The 21877-nt window shown below is 42.4% G+C and overlaps 1 protein-coding gene across 11 annotated transcripts in view; it reads right to left on the minus strand.

The window, feature by feature from the left end:
• Positions 1 to 21877, minus strand: part of birc6 (baculoviral IAP repeat containing 6) — a 150424-nt gene that overhangs the window by 65204 nt on the left and 63343 nt on the right. For all 11 annotated transcript variants that reach the window (XM_080450167.1, XM_080450172.1, XM_080450166.1 and 8 more), the window contains 8 exons: positions 17799 to 17928; positions 15321 to 15452; positions 14659 to 14820; positions 13912 to 14085; positions 6162 to 6361; positions 5511 to 5582; positions 3500 to 3842; positions 2034 to 2251 (listed from right to left, as the gene is read on the minus strand). In XM_080450167.1, coding sequence (XP_080306293.1) covers positions 2034 to 2251; positions 3500 to 3842; positions 5511 to 5582; positions 6162 to 6361; positions 13912 to 14085; positions 14659 to 14820; positions 15321 to 15452; positions 17799 to 17928 — 1431 coding nt within the window. The remainder of the gene's footprint in view (positions 1 to 2033; positions 2252 to 3499; positions 3843 to 5510; positions 5583 to 6161; positions 6362 to 13911; positions 14086 to 14658; positions 14821 to 15320; positions 15453 to 17798; positions 17929 to 21877) is intronic.

Below are 21877 nucleotides of genomic sequence, written 5' to 3' on the forward strand. Positions count from 1 at the left end.
ATGGGTTTGATTACGGTGTTGTCTATGAACTGACATTATTCACTTAACACCACCAGCTAATATTATCACCATAATTATAGGAGTGTGGCTATCGTTTTGTGTGCATGTTGTTTACCTATAGTTTAAATGTACAGATTATAATTTTGATAGTATATTGTTTAGTCCTTGGTTTTCCTGTGATCCTAGTTTCCTGTGGCACCACACTGTATCTTTGCATTCTTTGTTGCGATTACCTTGTTTACTGTAAGTCGCTTTGGATAACAGTGTCTGCTAATTGCCAAAATTGTAATTGTAAATTGTGTGCGCGCGTTTGTACATGCTCATGCGTCTCGTCAGCCATTTAAAAACCAGACCAGTGACATGGGTGGATGAGCTCTGGCCAGGTCATAAAATCTGAAGACTAATCATGAAGCCATAGAGAACATAAATCAGAACACATGAGAAGGGAGGTGGGTCCCTTCAGAGGTGTCGGTGAGGGGGAGGGGCTGAATGCCAGGTTTGGCCCACGTCCGTGTCTTATCTCAGGCAGGGGCCCTGACTTCTATTCCAGCATGAAGCGTGGGGTGGGGGTAACCTCAAGGACAGCCATTACTGCACTTGACAGGCCATTGGCCTGCGTTCAAGCCATCGCCCCCCAAGATCTGTCCTCAACTGTGACAACTCCATAAATCCACACACACAGCAGGGTAAAGGGAGAGCGATAACCACTGCTCCACAGAATTGCTGGACTATATAGTGTGCAAGTCTGGCTAACTAGGCAAGGCATCATAAAATATCATTGTGGTCCAAGTTCTTGGTCCATATGGTATCTTGTACAACCTTACCAGTTCTGCAACATCTCGTGTGTCCCCGTCTGCACACAGACTCTCACTTGAGAGCCATATCAATAGCATTACCATTGGGTGCCAGTAGAATTTGGGTGGAACAATTTGTGCTCTGACCCACCACAGTCAGCTCGAGTTCTGCTGCAGCTGTGTTCCTTTCAGAGTCCATTATACTTTGCAGCCGATTCAGGCAGGTAGAAGTGGCGACTGTTGGAGCCCCTGCAGATGGCTCAATAGAAGTCTAATCAGTCTATTTAATGGGCATGGCAGTCAAGGGGAGTCCAAGGCTCAATTCCTATTCATGATGCCCCTCTCCCGCCTTCCCTCGCTTTTCACCCTAGCGGCTTCAATAATACAAAGGACAAGTCTCCGACTGTCTACAAAGCTCCACCTGCCTCTTATCATTCAGGCTAAACAATTAAGCTATTTGTCAGGGGCTCACTGGGAGATATGCAGAGTCGGCCTTGACTAAACGCCTGCCAGGTAAGGGGCCATTAATAAAGGCAAGGATTCTCTATCCTGTTCCTCCGGTTAACGTCAAAGGCAAACCACCAGTGTGGCCTGTCAGGTCCAGTCAGAGCCATTAAGAAATTGTGCCTGAATACTTGACAGAGTAGGACAGTGTTTTGTTAAAGGTTTTCTGGGTCAGCACTTGAGCTAAATCAAAGTTAAACTGGGTTGTCCCTTATCTGGAATCACCATTAATCATCTAATACATATAATTCTACTCTTATCTTAAAAGTGAATCATAAGTCTAGACCCAAGTTTCCACTTTCGCATTTTAATTGGAAACACGGCTAGTACAGCCAGACCCTGGACACAGCCTTCCGACATCGGTCAAAGTCATCTTTGTTCTGTTGGAAACTGAGTAAGTCTTCTGAAACTGAATCAAAGTGATCAAGTACATCACGTTCCATCTTTGAGCTGGTTTCTACGCTAGAGGACTTTACTCTACATACATACTACAGGCAGAAATCTTTGCTCAAGCATTTTGTGAAAATTGACTGTGACATGCATACCGTAGGTGTGTTATGTACACATAAAGCCTGATTTATACTTTGATGGGTGCGTGTGTCGCATACCAAAATGAACAGATCTATTTCTGGTGCATGACACGATGCACAACATAGTATACATCAGGTGTAAAACACCCACTACTCTATACACTACAACACACAAGAAACATGTCAAGGGTCAGACTGTCTGTACCTCAGAGGCGTTGGCACTTGCATTTGGGACGCGAGGCGCATGGTGGCTGAGGGCAGAGAGGCAGGCCAGGATGAGATGGATGGCACCGATCTCAAGGGCCATGCGACGCAGCAGTACGCCATCATCCGTGGTCAGGGGAGTGCTGCTGAAAAGCGCACGCAGCACGTGGAATGGTAGCGTGGGCAGCACGTTGGCCGACGGAGACTGAAGGATGTGACCTGGGAGGAAGTCAAGTGAGAGACATAGCCAATCAGAACTGAATGTATTAGGGGTTTTCACGTTTAGCATTATGTTTTTTCCCGTAATTAATTATTATATATATACATATACATATATACATACACACACACTGTATATTAAAAAAGTAATATTTTATATTATTTATATATTATTAATATTTTTTGGGTGGGGGAAAGCAAATTGAGACAAACGGTATCTATTTAGCTCTCACCTGGACAAAGGCCAGACAAAGACTGAAGCCAGCCAAATAGCAGCACAACGCTGTCCTGTGTAACCAGTGTCACTAAACAAGCTGGCAAGGCACTCACTGCCATCAATCATTCATTAGGGCCCTCATCTCAAGGACTACAAGAAAACACTAAGAAAATAGTGCAAAGACTCTCTGAATACAAGGACTCAGACTCAGACACACACCCTGGACAAGCTCAATAAGTATTGAGCTAATTGGAGTTGATACAATATGGGCATAGTGCACGAGTCAGGAATTCCGAACATAATGGAAACAGTTCGGATGAATTACCCGTGATCCGGCAGAGGGGTATTGAGCCCAACGACTGCCAAAGGAATTACGTGTGTGTGTGTGTGTGTGTGTGTACACTTTTCTCGGGCCAAGACATTTCAAACATTAACCACTTTCAACCTGGCATCATTATTTTGGGCATGTCATTATAGGCAGAAATGTTACAATTGTAATTTTGTTCAATAACAAATAGGGGTGTGCCGATATATCGTCCCGCGATATATCGCGATACGTTTTCGTGACGATATGTATCGTTTTGAAAAAGAGAAAAAAACGTTTAAAAAATAATAATAATCAAGGGGTTGAAAAGGGTAACATGTTTTTTTTTTCGGGTCAGGTGTCACACTATTGCCCTATTTGGATTCAAAACGGCTATTGTAGCTGAAAAGCTACAAGTTCGCATATCTGAATAATGCAAAAACAGAATTATTTGTTTGCATTTGCTTTTTTTCTCCCCCCATATATTTTTCATAATAAAAAAAGTGCGTATCGTATCGTATCGAAATCGTATCGAAGTTGTGAGCCAAATATCGTATCGTATCGTTTGGTGAAATTAGTGTATCGGCACACCCCTAATAACAAATCATGTACTAATTTTGTAATAAAAAATACTAAGTGTGGTAAAAAATGGCAGATATACAAGCTAGTATAATGTACAGTGCTTAACTGGCTAAAAGAAGCAAAAAAAAATTCATGCAGCACTTACTGCCCTCTCCGTCATCGGTGACACCGAGGACCAGGCGCAGCAGACACTGGGCGTGCTTCCGCTCCTTGAGCAGGACCTCGGCGTAGCCAGGCAGCCGCAGGAAGAGGCCGAAGGCCGCCAGGGAGTGCGCGGGGATGGGCGACATGGTCTGCACCGAGGAGGACGACGAGGACGACGAAGACGCCTGGGACTGCTGCTGCTTGTTGATGGGCGGAGGCTCGGCGGCGATGGTCTCCGGCGCCTCGTACACCAGCTCGCCCGACTGCTCGATGGTCACCCACTCGAATTGGTCGCTGTCCTTGGGTTTCTCTTGCGTGGCTGAGGGCACCACCGGGGCACTCACCTGCAAAGGAGGAGTCGTTCGGTGACAGCGGATAGGGTGATGTTAGAGTGTATAAGGTGAGGTGTGTGTTTGGGGGGGGTGGTGCCTCGCTGACAGATATGCTGACCAAAGTGGGAGTTTTCAATGTTATAAAGTTGCACTGAAGCTCTGAGGGAGAACAAAGAACACTGGCTCATATCCATTTTGCTGCCAAGTGTAAATCTGAACTAATGGAACAACTAATTGGGTGTTTGATTCAATAGGAGTGACATCAACCAAATGCTATTCGTAGGTAATGATATTATTTTTCTTCAACTCTTTCATTTTATTATTGGTATGTGACCCGCTCTGTTTCGGTCAGCTGAATGTTGCTGAAAACCGTGAAGTTATGAGCATCAGAAGAAATTACGCAACTGCCAACATAATGTTTGTACTTCAAATGGATAGCTCGAATTTACTACATAATGTAACTAAAATTTCGGAGACAAATGGCCTCATTGTGTATGCCATAAAACAGTGGCTGTGTATGAGTTGAATCCATCGGATCCAAAGCAGCACAAAATGTTTAACATTGATTTATTTATTTCTATTTGTCTTCATGCTCTAAGTTTATAAGCCTACTGAAAATATGTAGCCCAAATCCTGTCTTCAAGGGTTAAAGATAGAAGGAAGAGAAAGCTACAGCTGTACTAGAGTGCTGTTGACCAACTCATTAGCTAGTTATTCTTTAACCCATTAAAACCGGGAAAGCATCTGTGTCACAATCATTTTATACGTTGGCTATTCAAACATAGCAGATATACAAGCTCATAGCGGGTCACTTAGTGCCACGCTATGAGCTTGTATTTTTTTTTTTTTTGTGAAAATGTTTGCAAATCTTTGAATATATGTTTTTCAAAGCGAACAAAATATTTTTAGATGGGGGTCTGTGGCCAAATACATATAAATGTGGGGTCCTTGACATGAAAAGGGTTGAGAACCACTGATTTATAGCAACATAGGTTTTTCAGAAAACTGTTGAGACATTTTTAGAATCGGCCTCAGGTCTTAATGGGTTAAAACCACATTCTCTCCTAGCATGTTACATTTTTTCTACAAGCTTCAAGCCACGATATCCAAAAAAATTATGAAAGCTGAGACAGTGTTTTACTGCAATCTGACAAAAACATTTTAGATTTTGACAAAATCTCCAAATGAATTTCAGCGGCATCCAACAAATGTCAGTAGAGCGGTTCACATCAGCAATATTGTAACGGCTACTATCCAATCTATTCATGCTTAGCTGCACTAAAAGCCAGGGTAGAAAAAAAGGCCCAGAGCCATTGTAGGCTACTGCAAAAGCTCTACTCAGGCGGAATGTGCTGTAGTTAACCAAGTAACCCTATTTACCAAACCCTTGGAAAAACAATGCTGAGGGTCACTATCACCTCACCTGCATCAATATAGATGCCTACTGTGTGTGTGCACTTCACAAATGGCAGCTCGACCACCTCAATAATTCACAAGCGTGTGGCCATTAATGTCCAGTAGGATATAATGTCAGTCAGAAAGACTTTTTCAACTATGGAAAAAAGTGTCACATTAGAACAAATGCTTGTGTAATAAACGGTTTCTATTAGTAATTTTGACCTTGATCTTAATGTCGGACGTGGTGCTAAATTGCTAAATGCATAATAGAAAAGGGCTCACTTGGTATCCGTTGTGGGCCGCCTGATGCCAGCCATCGCTGGCTCTGGGAGACAGCCTGAATAACTCAATTTTCTGCAACAATTTAAAAAGAGTGGGAATGCAGGGTAGAGGAAAGGGGGTTGGGGGAGGGGAGAAAATAAAGGGGGGGGGGGAAGACACACAGATTTAGTACCTGGCAGCTCTCTCAATACCATCGTAGCTATTCAGCAACTCACCTCGGCACAGAACTCTGTCCCCCTCTCAATTACGGCTCAAAGTGCCCATTTACTTTCATTTACAAGGCATGATGTAGTGCTGCGATGGCATGCAGAAGACAAATGGTAGTCTGATTTAGTCTGAATGGCAAAGCCTGCAGGGACATGTCATCCCTTTCAATACGGAAGACATGGTTTCTGAAGTGAGGAGAGTTAGGGATGCAGACAAGTTACTTAGCTGTTAGAGTTCGGCACATTGTTTGGGTAGGCAACAATGCTGGGAAATACTGTATGTGTCATTACTTTATAACTTCAACATGGATCTATGATAAATTGGGGCTTTTTTGGGGGGTAAAGTTTGGGCCACTCTACACAGCTTTTTGGCTTCTTCGCTTTTGTGAAACTCTACTTAAATGTTAGTGTCCACATTTTTTAAACCGTCTTCACACATATCTACCTGCTGGATGACATCGGGGTAGAGCATGGGCAACCTCTCTGCGATGAGGGCCAGGCCACCCATGCCGGCGAACACCTGCAGCGGTGACTGGATGGGACTCGTCTCCAATAGGGATTCATCAATGGCGGCGTCCAGGCACTCGTCGCCAGGCGTCATGGGTTCATCCTCAGGGCAGCTACTCAGCATGTCACAGTGCTCCACTGCAATGACAAGACACGACAGGGAAGCAGTGAGCAAAGATAGGATCTGTGGTGATGTCCATCTTCTATACCTGGGACGGTGGACCACACTGTGACAAAGTTGTCTCTAAGCAGCACAGAGAAAATATATCCTCAGGAGGAGCACATCACGAATCAAACGTTCAGGGTAGATTGTGGCTTTTTGGTCTGCATTAAGACTTTATTGCAAATAATTAAAAGTCAAGGGATGTGACTGAATCAGTAAAAGTACCATCAGTTAATTATTTATTGCCAAATAAAATATGCCGTACCAAATGTCCCTATAGGGAATATGTCAAAAACCATAACAATTGTGGATTTGGCAATATATAACTAACTGATGGTAATTTTACTGATTCAGTCACATTCCTTGAGCCCTAAAACCCCTTAGACACAAAAATCACCTTTCTAGGTTGAGTAATGAATGAGATTTTAAGCTCCCAGCAGCCATTGTGGACGCCATCTTGAAATTATGCCTTTCCCAAAGTTAGATTTTCCTATCTTTTCCAATAGTAACAGAATCCATTGAAAAATATTTTCTATCAATTATTTGGGGTTTCAACCATAATACTGACCTATCTAATATTGGAATTATTACAAACCGACCACTAGGGGGTGAGCCCAACTAGTTTGCAATGGCTTTTGAAAACCTTATGCCCATACCTAACGCCATGCCAAAAATAGTTACCATGTGCAAAAGTTTTAAGATTTTTTTACCCAGCTTATAGCCATTTTAAGCCCCCAGCAGCCATCGCGGACGCCATCTTCAAAATGATGCCTTTCCACAAATTAGATTGTCCTAGATTTTTTAGCATGCCCAATAGTAACAGAATCCATTGAAAAATCCATTCTATCAATTATTTGGGGTTTCGATCTTACCAATACCTATCTAATATTAGAGTTATTGCAAACAGACTACAAGGGGGCGAGCCCAACTCATTTGCAATGGTTTTTGAAAACCGTCTGCCCATACCTAACACATACCAGAAACTTGTCACCAAGAGCCAAATCTTGATGATTTTTTACGAGTTACGTCCCAGCTATAAATGGCTTGAGAGAGACAAGGAGAGGGAGAGGGAGACAGAACCACACCCGTAATGGAGGTACCACTACCAATTAATACGTTCAGTTCAAGGAGTCTAAAAGTGTCCTTGTTTACACCTACAGAGTGGAATTGGGGATAATACCTGTCAAAACGGAATGGACAAATGAAATCCAGGGATAGTCCTATACCCCACGCCCACATGAACGTGAACCCATTAGCATTTTCCTCAAGACGCCTTGATCTGTCATTTTATGAAGATATAAAGCTTTAGTCGCTTGATAGGTCATCTAGAAAAAAGCAACACATCTCTCATCTCTCAAAAATCATCTCTCTCTAAAAAAAAAAGAGATGATTCATTGCTTTCCCAGTCTTTGGAAAGGGATGTTTTTTGCCCCCTCCCCACAACCCCATTGTTCCTTGTGGGGAATTAAAAAGTCACTGAGGTTGTGAGTAATAGGATTTCTAACAGGGCTTGTGCTGTCTGGACTTCCAAAACAGGATTTGACAATGATAGGGGTTAGGGTGTGGACACATCAAAGAGGGATGGTGGCCGGTCTGCTCAAAGAATATCTAAACAGGAGCGGCACTCTGAGTTATGGTTCCATGTTTGAAAAGCGTTTCAAATCACTGGAGGGATGAAGGGCGTCATTAGGCTGCCCAGGCGGCGTATCTCCGATTCATGACAAGAACTATCTTGTAGGACAAATTGACCAAGGCAAGATAAATATTCTTAACAGAAACATACAACAAAAAAAACATCCTTTATAGAATGTGACGCATGGGTAAAGTACCTGATGACTAGGGTTGGGCAGCGTGACGGTAAAACAATTTCCCTCTGTTTAAATAGCAACATAGTGTCAGTTTCAAAACTCATCATGAAAAAAAATCTGCATCCATTGATCGAATGTTCTCTTCGATGAAATCCACACTAAAGAGACTCCTACCGGGTTGGTCAGGGCACCTGTTCAGCAAGGAGCGGAACTACCATAAACTAATGGTACCTAAAGGGCTTCTAAGGGACAACATCCATTTTCTTGTAAAAGGATTTGGTCTATTTGCACCAGTAGGAAGGCTTTTAAGATAGTTGTTGGACCATGGGCAGGCGGTCCCTTCAAAACTGTGTGTGTGTGTGTGTGTGTGTGTGTGTGTGTGTGTGTGTGCTGTTTGTTTGTTGAGCTAAATGGACTCTGCAGCATGGCTCCACCAGGTTAAAGCCTTGGCTCTGATTTTAGAATAATCTCTCCAGCTCTCGCTTCTCTTACGAGCCTCACTTTCCTATTAACGGGGGTCAGTGGTTTTCCCCTCCATTTATCAGCCTTGATGGGTTCTCGGGTGAGAAAGAACAGATGATTCCAAAAGGATTTGTCTTTCAGGAAACTCAGGCAGAGAGCCCTCTGGAGAAATGATAGTGGAATAAGGCAAGAAACATGGATTGAGTGCACTGGGGCAGACAGCAACGTTAGCTAGGGGTCAGTTCTTTTGAAACCCAAGAAGAGGGAAAGAGCACACACCACGTAGTTATGGGCAGTCAGAAGGCGATTGAAAAGATCAACTAGGAAGTTTATTCACTGGGCATTTAACAAAGAGGAATTGAACGTTTGGCGCTACAGCAGAGAAAGTAGACAATGGGCTGCTAATCCATGGTATAGTCCTATGTACTTCCAATCTCCAACCCCATCTAATTATCTTAACATGGCAGGTAGAGTGAGGTGGGGGAAGCAGCTGAATAGGTTAAATGATGACAATGGCTGGCCCAATCACATCGTTAGTGTGATTGGGCCAGCAGTGCAGTGGTCAGGATTGCCTAGTTTGAATCAGGGTGCAGGAGTCAGAGTAATTCAGAACAGCCAGGTTTGCTGGCCCCTCATGTCAGGTGAAAGCTAACAATGGAACGCAGTTACACAGAACCATGTAGGGTGGCTGGGTAAACAACTGCCAGTTGCAGCCTATAAAAACACAACACTGGGTCCAAAAGCTAATCTTCTGCCAAATACATAAGGAACTGCCATGGGTGAACTGAATATGTGTATAAGAGGTATATTACACAGCAGTCTTTAGACAACAGGTAACCAAACCTCGCATAGGCGGTGGGTGAGCCTGATGTTTTATAATATTTGACCAACTATTATTCAATGTCAGGATGAAGTGACCATGCCCCAAAAAAGACTAAACAACAACAGGCTAGCGTTTAAAAAAATCAAACACATCAGACCACTTGAATGTATGAATGACTATCTGTTCAAATCAGCTGCATATCTGTCTGTCCATCTGTCTTGTCTGTCTTTCTTCACTGTGTTTGTCTATCTAGCTGTTCCATCAGTGTTTTTAATAACATGGTGGCCACTGGCCTCACGCACCTGGTACACACGATACCACACCGACTGCTTTCTTTTTCTCCTAAATGAATTGAGCTTGGGTCAGATTCCCAGCTAGCGTAACCTACCACTCCCCAGGTCATCGCTCCTCACTGTAGGCATGCAGGTAGCAGGTGAGTCGGGGTAGAGCGTGGAATTGACCATGTATTTGGAAAGCTCCAATGTCGATCATATCAGCTACACCAGACACGTGGATAGCGCAAGCCCTGCAAGCGCATGTTGTTGTTGTATTGATTGTGGTGGCTGCAGCGACAATGACGCGCCATAATCCAGACATATATACGTATATCTATAATCTAAAATATGCACCATAGCCGGCAGTACATTTGGGGAGGCTTAGCCTCCACTAGCCTCTGAAACCTTGCTGTTACCAACTAGCCATGATGCTAAGAAGGCCGACGGCCTGAAGCCAGGGAGACTGTCAGTTAACAGTCAAAACATCCTACACAACTACACAATGAAACCAGCTTTGTTGTCATGAAGCTACCAAGGAGGGGGTTCCATTTACCATGTCCAAACAAGCCAGCAGATAAGAGAAACAGAGACAGATACACATAGCACAAACATAGCTGTGGTGTAGCACAATCTCTTAATGGAGCTCTGCAGAGAGCGGGAGGAGGTACACCAACATTCCATCTGGATTCAATGAACACCATGGAACAAATGTGCGTCAAACAATGGCTTATGATCAGAGCTGTGATTTGGACTTTTCTTTGCGCGTTTGCATGAGCGTTTGCATGAGCGTTTGAATGAGATACTTTGACTCCATTTTTCTTTTGTCAGCATTAGTGCCGCTTCACTTGCTAAGCACTTGCTGCTAGGCAAGGTTAGGTAGTTCTTTCCCCATGTACTAGAATCTAGACAGTGTGTGATCGCATCGCAATGTGTCACCCGGAGCTGCAGCTAGTATCAGTGGATACTGGAAATACACACACAACCAAACGACAAAATGGAGCAGATGGCACCTACTGTAGAGAACGGGGTGGAGCATAGATTGCTGCGATACTGACCATATGCTTACTCAGGGTGTTTACATTTTCATCTGAAAGGATGATTCCGTTTTGAAATAAAAAGAAACATCAAAGTGGTAGATCCCTGGCAAGCATAGATCTATGAAGGGTCACAGCAGTGGACAAAGTGACAGATCTGACCAGGTTTGCAGATTTGCTTGTGCCAACATCATCAAAAGAGAGATGTCTGCAAATGACAACGTTAAAAATGAATCTGACCTTGCAGTGACACACATCCCAGTCAGTGCTGACCGTCAAAGCCTAAGAGAGAGGATGGCTAAATATAACCTTGTCCTCAAGTCACTGCTTCATTTCCCCCCCATGCAAACTTACCATGACAACATTCACCACAGGAACGACTAGCGTAACTGGTCCAAGTTTTTTTACCTGCTGGCACTTAACTAACGTGAATGCTGCCATCTAATAAGCCCATGAATATTGTATGAGGGGGTGCTCCAACGTCAAAGCTGGGAAAAAGCTTCAGTTCCCAGAGGGCTATAAAAAGGTAGGGAGAGCAGAGGCTGTGATTGGAAGTCTGTGCTCGAAAGTGCTTCCAGAGGTTTGAGGCATCAAAGCTTTTCTTTCAAAGCAGTCTGAGTAATGATGAAAGTTAGGCTCTAACCAAAGTAAAAACTCCATTAAAACATGGAGGAAAAGAGCCAGTACAGCCAGTGGCCTGTATTTATATTGCACTGGTAACCCTTTTTTAATAAAGTACCTGCTTATAAAAGAACAAAACCTTCATTGCTGATAAAAATAAATATAAAAAAAAGTCATTGTTTTGGACTAAATGGGTGTCTCATCTAAAATCATGATGAAAAGGTATTGTGTCCAAGATAAAAGACAAGGATGTAAGCGGAGCCCGACAGAAAACAGCTCTGCATCTCCTTTAAGTCTGGCTCATTATTCAGCACAGTGAGGAACAGCACAGGAGGCATTCCACAGTGCTGAACGTGGATACGGAGCTTATACTAGCTCTAGACACCTCCAGAGAGAGGGAAAGGGAGGCTTGTTGGTGCAACAAAAGGAGATGGAAGTCGAGGACAGGGCCTTGAAATCCCTGTGGAATGGGCTGTCAGAGGACCTGCAGTGAGTGGAGCCTTTTGGGAGAGAGTTTTTCCTTGCAGTTAATCTGTGCTAACTGCACAGAACAGCAGTGATTGACAGGCGTAAGACCAGGGGGTAAGATGCGCACACACACAAAGGATACGGCGTGGATCATTTCATGTGTGTGCCTTTTCCGGTATCCCTGTATTAACTTGTGAATAAACGTAAACGCATGTCTGTTTTATCTCATGTGTCCGTGCACAGGTGCCAGAAACACCATCAATGTATCTTCCATGTTTGCAAGTTCTCTACAGAGGGACAGACACAGTAGAAGCACAATTTGGGGGGAGTACACACGAGTGCTATCCACCTGTGTGCACTCATCTGACAGTGTGATACTCATCATCAGACATCATCTCAGTATTTTGAAGAATTGGAAAAGTTTGTTTTCTTTTCAGCTAAGTGAAGCGTTGCTAGATTATATCAGCCAACTTTAAATTGGTCTTAACCCATTAATACCTGGAACGCATCTGTGTCACTTTTAGATTTCTTTAGGCTATTCAAAAATAGCAGATATACAAGCTCATAGCGCGGCACCGAGTGCCGCGCTACGAGCTTGTAGATCTGCTATTTTTGAAAAATCGTGAAAATAATTTTTTTACATTTTTTTCCGAAAAACTGTTAGGATTTAGAAAATGTTTAGAAGCGGCCTCAGGTCTTAATGGGTTAATGGATCTTAGCTCATGCATGCAAATGACAGGTATTGCGTTTGAGAATATTATAAATATCAAAGAGCAAAGTATTGGTATTTTCTAAAACATATTTGATGTTAGCATGCTAATTGTAGGAAAACAAATTGAACAGGAGCACACACCAGAAGTGAGGTGGTGCTGCCCACGGGAGATGAACTGTTTCAAAAGAAAGGAGGTCGCACAGCTCGTAGCCACGATGTAATAACTTTTTTAAATTATTTTACCAACGTTTCGACACAGTAATAGGTCTTCTTCAGGGCAAGGCCAATTGTACAAATTTGTCTGTAGGGATGTGCACAATGACACATTTTCTGCCTTTATTCGGATAATACAGACAGGAAACGGGGAGAGACGGACATGACACGCAACAAAGGTTGTCAGGCTCGGGAATCAAACTTGCGACTCGCTGTTATTCGCTGCATTAGAGCCTATATATGGTATACACCTTTACCACTAGGCCATTGGCACCCAAAATCAATGTATTTCTCAGGTGAAATCCAAATAGTAAGAACCATGGTTCATTCAAGATTGATTAATGGAAGTATGCTCCAGAGAATTCTGACGGCCATTCCATGCCAGTGTTTTTGTTGGAGAAGGTACTTTATTTTCCCCTTCAGTTACGCTTGGAGGCAGCCACAGTGTTACAAAGCTCCAAACTGCCTGACCTTATACAGTAGACGTGACTCGGCATCAACAAGCCATGACTGTAGTGGGATTTTCATTTTAAAACAATCTCTTTTCACAGAATAAATTTGTGTTTTGTAATTAAATTACTATAATACTGAATTTAATCAACTAGTATTTCTATGTCGACTATCAGTACTGTAACAGCATCATTTTAATAGACTAGTCGAATAGCTAAGCTCCTACCTACAGAGCTGGGCCCCCTCCCTACTTTTCCTTTATTTATTCATAATTTTACAGTCTTGTCTTTTTAATTTACACTGATGTCTGTATGCGTCCTAGGGCTCCCTTGGAAAATCTGTTTTTAATCTTAATGGGATATTTACCCCTGATTAAATAACGGTCAAATAAAAAGTGGAGGATTTTTTTTTGTCATGACAACAGTCTAAAAGCACCACAGCAATATACTTACCTGCTACCAGGTATGTATGTATGTATGTATGTATGTATGTATGTATGTATGTGTGTGTGTGTATGTGTATGTGTATGTGTGTGTGTGTATATACATACACACACACTAGCTTCTTTGTACATATTCTTTCAGGATATACAGTAGCTGGATATAGCTGGATTAACACTTTTAAAAGAGATCTGTGCTCATATCTTATGGCCTCTGTACCTTTCTCTGTGCGTAGCCTCTTGAAGGAGTCCGTCTTAGAGAGGCCAGGGTCAGAGATGACTTTAGAGCCCAGTTTGACTGTCAGGTCAATGGAACGGTAACCCTGTGGTAGCTTGCGGTCATACAGGAGGGTCAACAGCTGGGCCAGAGTCATCTCCGCTGGGAGGGGCTGACCTAAGGCACAAAACGACATAGAAACAATGATAAACAAAAATAAACACGATCAAATTAAGTGAGAGGGAAGAGGATGAAAGGTGTGACGACATGACAAAATCATGAAAGCCATTAAAAGTAAAGTGAACACAACTGCACTGACATCTTATATTAAAATTGGCGGTTGATCATCACAAACGTGATGTTATTTGGCCTGACAATTATAGGGGTGAAGCCCCTAACATCTAGTGTTCAAAATGTTGCCAGTGCAATACGTATCTCTACATGTATAAGTATTAAACAATTTTACAATTTTTTTTTGCCCAGAAACCACTGATAAGCGATGGTCGCCATGGTTTGTTGTTTGACCACAACACCTGCTAAATATTCATGGGCATGTTTTACCTCGACAGCCCAGGGTCAAAAACACAACCCAGTGTGTCTGGCCAAAGGACATGCCAACTCATCAAGGAACACGGCTCAAGGAACTGACTGAGATTGATGTTACAGCTTCATTAAAGCGGCGTGGATCGATGTACGGCACAGGCCAAGGGAAATCAAGTCTCTGTGAGTGTGTGTATACATGCACGCTACCTGGAAGGAGTTTATGGTAGAGGTGGAAGACAGGCACGCTGATGGTTTTGGCAGAGGGGTCCATACTGGAGGAAGCTGTCAGCTTGTCACTCATAACTCGACCCCTCCTAGATGGTGGCCGAGGTGGTGTGGATAGGGCACGCTTAGACTGGGACTTTAAACCTGGTGCGCGCAAACACACACACAAACACACACGCACACACACACACGTACATGAGCACAACGAAGAGACCTGAAATCTCATGAACGAAAATCTGTCAAAGATCTGATATTAATATCTGATTAAGTCCAGTTATATTTTCAACATACTTTTGGCATTTGTATGATAAATCTCCAAAAGCTGTACAATTTGACAGCAGAGATCATTTTTAGCTAAATGTCATTTATTCCTTCTCTGGCAACAAGCCTGCTTCATAAACACCATCCATTTAGCATTCACCGTCACTCCTATGCCAAGTCAAAGCCGTCTAATCTCTATTCCCTAAATGAGAACAACGCAAGGCCTAGAGGCTTTGCAGACAGCTTAACATTTCAATGATACTTATTTATGCATATAGGCTAAACGATTCCATTTCCATGTGAATGGTGGAAAAAGGTGTGAGGAGGGGACTGATGGGTAGCATGTGATTGGTCAAGGAGGTACATGTAAATGAATGAGGCACCTGAGGCCACGACAACGCTGTAGTTGTCTTGGAAACCACTGTCGGCTTTCATCTTCTCCTTTTCCTCGTGATTCTTTTTCTCCTTGTCTTCCTTCTGTTCGTTAATCAGCTTTGCTGTGATACTTGGGGTGTCTGAAAGACGGAGGAAAGAAGAAACAAAAAAAAGGACAGGATTATTTTGTTTTTATTTGAGAATTTTTACATACATAATTCAAGTCAAGAGCCTTCTATCCCCTTGTGGTTATCATTATGTGCAGATGACAAGCGCGGTTCGGTATAGTTACAAAAACAACCAGAAAAAAAGGGAAATGAGAGCATACATGTTTACTGATAGCAGTATTTCAGGGTTTATCATGACAACTGAATGCAAAAACAATGCTAGATTGAGCATTTGGCAGCATAGCTCCTGACTACACTCTTTTACTTGCACTAACTCTTCAACTATATCATGGTCTGCTGCTGTCTACTACATTTTCCTGCAATGTTCTCTTGCACTAAATGTGAGGTCCTGTTGTCCTTGTGTGCCACTACACTGTATACTTACACCTTTATATACGTTAACCACTTAAGCCCTTATGAGCCTATAGATTGGCTATTTTTGCCCTATAATGACATGCGCAAAATAGGGACACCAGATTGAAAGTGGTTACGATGTAATACAGCTGGTGCACTTGAATGAATAAAGACATTGTGATGAATTGCTGTTGTGGGATGGCCCACCAGGTCTAACATCAGTGTCTATATGCATCAGAGTGGTGACATGGAGCCTAATGGAAGCTCTAGCAGGGCTATCAGAGGCAGTTGGGTGAAGATCTCCCTCTCCACTTCACTTATCGGATAAGCTAGCCTCCACAGCAGATAATGCAGCATTAGAGATTCTAAGGGGCATGTCAGGATGTGCTTAGCTAAAATCCCGGTAAGGTTTGCTTGCTCAACATCCGAATGTGGGTGGGTTAGTACACGTGTACTAAACGTACACCCTCCTGTATTCACTTACTTGCTAAAGCTTCACGTTTAGACAGAAGTTTCAGGTTTTTAGCACCACCTTCGTCGTTCAGTTTTTCTATTACAGCATCCATCCACCCACCCATCTATCTATCTGTCTGTTTCTCCACTTCAAACAAAAGTGGTGTATCATGTCTTCTATCTGTTGTTCAAGGTCCCGGGAGGAGAGCCATTCATCACACACGCAGCGCTGGCCAACAACTAGTGCTGCTAACGCTACACGGCGGAGCCTCACCACAGAGCTCTCTCGACCTTGGCGACCAGATAATGTCCTGACGGTAAACGTTCCTCTCAAATGACAAAGGAGGAGATTACGGTTCAAGTGGTGTTAGTTTTTAAATGGATTTGGGACTATTTCACTTCTGTTTGGAGTTGTTCTTAAGGAAATTCACCCGTATCCATGTTGGAAGTAAAATCTATTGAATTAGGGGGGTTCAAATTCACTGACGAGTCTGAATTCATGTGGAATAAGAACACACTGGCCTTTTGACTCAAAGTCCTGAGGCCAAGTACTGGTTACGTTCAGCTCTTCTATGGTAGTTACGGTTTTAAAAAATGTCTCTCTGAACAGGGAAAATATGGGGACTGTGGTTTGGCAAACGAGTTGGATGTGAGTGGACACAGCATGCAGCTGCTGGTAAAGGTCAATATTCATACCCTGAGAGATGAGACATGGTGGAGTCAGACACGCTGTTTGTGCGTCTGTGTGTTTCCATGCATGCAGTGTGACACAACATGAAATATTTATTTGTACTGCACATGTAACAGACATAATGAGTGCATGACTCTGAGAATGTGTGAGTCAATGTGTGAGTCATTGTGTGAGGTAAAGACACGGGCCATTAACTTCATGCATTTGATTCCCCTTGCAGACATATTTGAATACCAATCCAAACATAAGAAGTGTGTTTATATACAGTACAGTACAGTATATAATATGATCCTGTGTATGGGCGGCTGTGTGTTTGAATGCAGGACACTACTGTGCAGTGTGCACTCACCCGATGAAGGACAATACAATATTGATAAGTCAGGGACTGAAGCTACAAGAAGGATGCTCAAGAGTAATTGTCTGTAAATACTGCTAGCCACACATATGACGCTACTGTTTAAGGCCAGTAGTTTCTGCAGTATACTTTGTCAAACAACATATTTGTCAACGGAAACACCAAAGCTCACTCGGCGAGAGAGAGAGGGAGGGAGAAAGAAATTATTTCACCCACGTGATAAACCAGCAACGCTGAGTACCAAATCTGAACACGCTGATCGACACTTTGTGTTGTCAGTGCAATAACCCTGTCAATGCCAGGAAAGCTAATAACACAGCACTATTCTGCATTTTACTTCACTACTGAAAATAATGGGGGAATAAAACACTAAAAAACATTCACTCGTAGAGCAAGAGTTGTAGAGGGTTGTACATCAACAGCGGAAACAGCTATTTTCACCAAGATATTTCTTATTCAAACATACCTGATACCCGGTCTAGGACCTCAGCCAGCGTGGTGGAGATAGGCAGATGGAGGGTACGGTACTTGTGGCCTGCTCCATACATTGGGTGCTGAATCACATGGCTGGTGGCGTTAATGCGTCCTTTGTACAGCTAAAAGGTATAGGTGAAAGAGATAAGGAAGTCAAATGTAAAATAACAGAAGCATATAGGATGAACAGATTATGATACAGAGGTAGCTATGGGTGATTGAGGGTGCATGTACTGTAAGCACAAAAACACAAGATACAAACTACTGCTGCTTATGGGACCGTTATACTTGGTAGTAGTAGGCGGGCAATGAGAGAGACGATTCTTCTTAAAGCCGATCAGAGGGAACTGTGCTAGTCCACATTCAAGAAAACCCTCCCGCCCCTCCCTCTCATGTTCCTTTGCTCCTCCTTTCACCCACCACCCCACACACACACTCAGCTTTCTGCCTATGCCTTTATTGAAGTTGACATGGCTTCTCAGCCAGCATCAATGTTACATGTGTGCATCATCGTGGTCGACATTTACTGCTTACTGTGGCCTAAGGGTGACAGACATGGCACTGCCACTTAGACTAAGTTACACCCCCCCCCCCCCACACACACACACACACACACACACACCACTGAAGCATCCATCATCAATTAAATACCTGTCCTCCTATATATAAACACCACAAAGTTAGATGACAGTTCAACGAAAAGTGACACAAAATGGAACCGTCATAACCAGGGCATTTCAAACGGGAGAGGACTTCCAGGAAATCTGCTACACATCACTTGGATAACACATCATGGCATTCTGCAGTCATAATCACCCAACCCACATAAAGAGTCTAAATTTGATTGACAGACTAATCAAATTGTCAAGATCCTTTGAGTCATACACCCAGCTTGAGGGAGAAACTGACCGAGTGCCGTTTGAAATGAGCAGCACTGTCCCTAGCTTTGAGCTCTTGATATTTCAATGCTGATGAACTCAGAGTCAGATAGGCCTGTCACATTACATAATCGCATAATCACAATTCATAATGTTCCAACAATTATTTGAGCGTTAACCCATTAACTGCCAGAGGTATTTTCATATTTTTTTAGCCAGTGCCAGACTTTTTCATTGAAAAAAAAAAGTACTCAGGAGCCGAGATACAGAATTTTTAAGTTTTAAGTTAACAAGGAAGTGGATAGGAGTCTAGATCTTCAAAAATCATATCTCCTTGGTCTTTGGGTCAAATTGGAAAAAAATATATATAAAGTTCACGTAGATCTACGCGATTGGCAGTGAATCAGTTAATCGTCAAGTAAAGTCAAAATGGTGACAGCCCTAGAGTCAGAAGGCTGAGTCCAGTGTTTCAAAGTCATGGCATTCTTTTCTTGTTGTCAGAAAACCACAAGGCCAACAAGATGGCAGCCTGCGTAATTAGAGGGATAAAGGTCGATTCAGGTAATTTTTTTTAGGATCAGTTAAAAGAAACATGGGATAGAATTTCATGTATTATTATTTTTTGCTTGCCATACAATAGCATTACAATATAATCATATTTGTCAAAATACCAGAGCATGTTGCCATCATTTAAAATGCTGGAAATTCAACCATTGCGGAAACGATACCTATTTTTATATAATTTGTCATTCTCATAAACAATAAATCATGTATTTGTTTTACTCTTCATCATATGATGAAAAGAAAAAATAGCCTATATACAAGATCACAACACGTCACAGTCTTGTAGATCTTAAATTTTTAGCAATTTTTGAAACTTTTTTTTTTTAATATGCCCAAAATAGGGATGCCAGTGTGGTTAATTTTCACCTCAGTTGTGCATGTCATCTTGCATAATGTTGTCTGCAACCTCCTGACAACATGGATAGAAAAACAGATTTCTGACCTAGCTGAGAAAATGACCTTCACCCAAAGGCCTACATGTTTATCAAAAGAAAAAAAGAGACACAATAGCGTAGAATAATGAGGACAATGAGATGTCTTGGAGGTTAGAATGGAATTAGCTATGGGCAACTGAAATCACCCCCCCCCCTCCTCCAACACACACACTCCCCAAACTGCTCTCCTAACAACTAATCATGGAGCAGTATAAAATATGAGGCATTAACATGTCGGTTAGTACGGAGTAGACTAGACATGCATCAGTCTGGGAGTATCAGTATTGCCAATTGGAATCTGCGGCTTCTCCTCCCTGTTGTTATGCTGTCCCCTTGTGGTCAATTGGGAACACTACATCAGTCCTTCACATTGACAGAGAACCATCACATTCTTTTTAAAAATGTTATAAATATATAACTAGAAAAGTGTGCTCCTCGGAGCACAGAACACCGCCAGGTTTGCTAACTAGGGCCCACAAACTTTGGAAGGCAGTCAATTGGAATGGGATCTGAAATATCTGACATAAAATAAAATGACAAAATCTGTAGGAGTAGTAGCAAAAAGTGTGTTGAAGAAAACACACTATGGCAGAAAATGTGGCACAAATGGAGCCTAAACGTTGCATCATGATCCAAGGAATCCAGGGAGGAAAATATGTTGATTGTACGACCTACGGTTCAAGAGTTATAGGCCAAAACGTTAAGTGGGCTATTATAGCGCCACCATGAGGAGATGTAAAAAATTGGGATGGAGGTTCTTCCTTGGCTTTGTGGGAATGTGCATGCAAAGTTTCCCCGCAATCGGGGGATGATGTGCAGCATTTTGTGCAAAACGGGCCACCCCTGCAAACTTCAGAAGCCGATCAGGACGGAATATGAAGAATCGGACAGATACGTCTTCATCACATGACTGTAGAGGTAATGTTAGACAACATCTGTAGGAATGAAAAAATGTGTTTTGCAAAAAATGGCCTCCTGGTGGCGCTATAATAGTCCGATGTGAGACATTTGTTTTTTACTTGGCCTCCAAACTTGGAAAAGTTTGCAAAGTTTCGTGCCGATCGGTACAACGGTGCCGGAGATTAGCTGCTCACAGACGGACACAAACACAATGACAAACGGACAGTCATAATCATAATAGTCTACAGCAGTGGCTCAGTAGTTCAGAGTGGCTGTCTGGGAGTTATAAGATTCCCAGTTCAATCTCTGGCGCCATATGGCTGTGTCGGAATGTCCTTGAGCAAGACAATGAACTTCCTAACTGCTCCCTACGAGCAGGTTGGTGCCTTGCATGGTTGCCTCTACAGTCAGTGTGTCAATGTGTACCACACTGTGGCAAGTAAAGTGTTAACAGTGTTCTACCATTGCACTGTGTATGAATGGGTGATGAATTTGAGTGGTCGGAAAACTAGAAAAAGCACAATATAAATGCAGTGCATTTACCATGTACATTTTACAGATCTTTAAGATGACTAAATATAGTCCGTTACTGTATATTGTTTGGCATGTTGATGGCATATATTCTTAGAATACACATAGTATAAGACCTGGTACGTTTAATTGTTAGTATATATAGCTTGCTAGCCTTATTCCTGACTCTCCCATATACCCTAACCAAGACCTGGAATCCAAAACCTGTCCAGAATTAGTTATTAATAATGACTTGTGCCATGTACATAGTTGTTAGATATAAATCATCAAATAGCATTGTTTTACAATAGAACAGAGTATAATTTGTTCTGAACAGAGTATTATCAGTGCAGTATCAGACCCGAGGAAAACATGTCTTGACAAGAGTCTCAGCAGTAGGTAGGGCTGCAAATATTGCTCATTTTCTTTAGCGATGATTCTACCGATTACTTACAAAAAAAGCAAAATAATACGATTTCTTCTAATGGACTAAATTAACCACTCTGATAAACTTAAGCCCACTTAAGCCCTTTTTTATACTTGGTCATATAAAAAGGCGTTGCAAAAAAAACTGCCCGAAAGAATATCCGATCTACAAGCTCACAACACCCCGCAACCCAATGTGAACTTGTAGATCAAAAATAATTGAAAGATTTTGTCTACTATAATAAAGAAAAGGATATCCATTTCCCCCCGAAAAATGTATTAATCAATTAATTTAAAATCGCTTAAAATGTATTAGTTAACTGTTGCACCCCTAGATTTTTCCAAGGAATACTTAAGGG

Source organism: Gymnoscopelus braueri, assembly GCF_963280865.1.
Source record: "Gymnoscopelus braueri genome assembly, chromosome: 14".
Taxonomy (NCBI): domain Eukaryota; kingdom Metazoa; phylum Chordata; class Actinopteri; order Myctophiformes; family Myctophidae; genus Gymnoscopelus; species Gymnoscopelus braueri.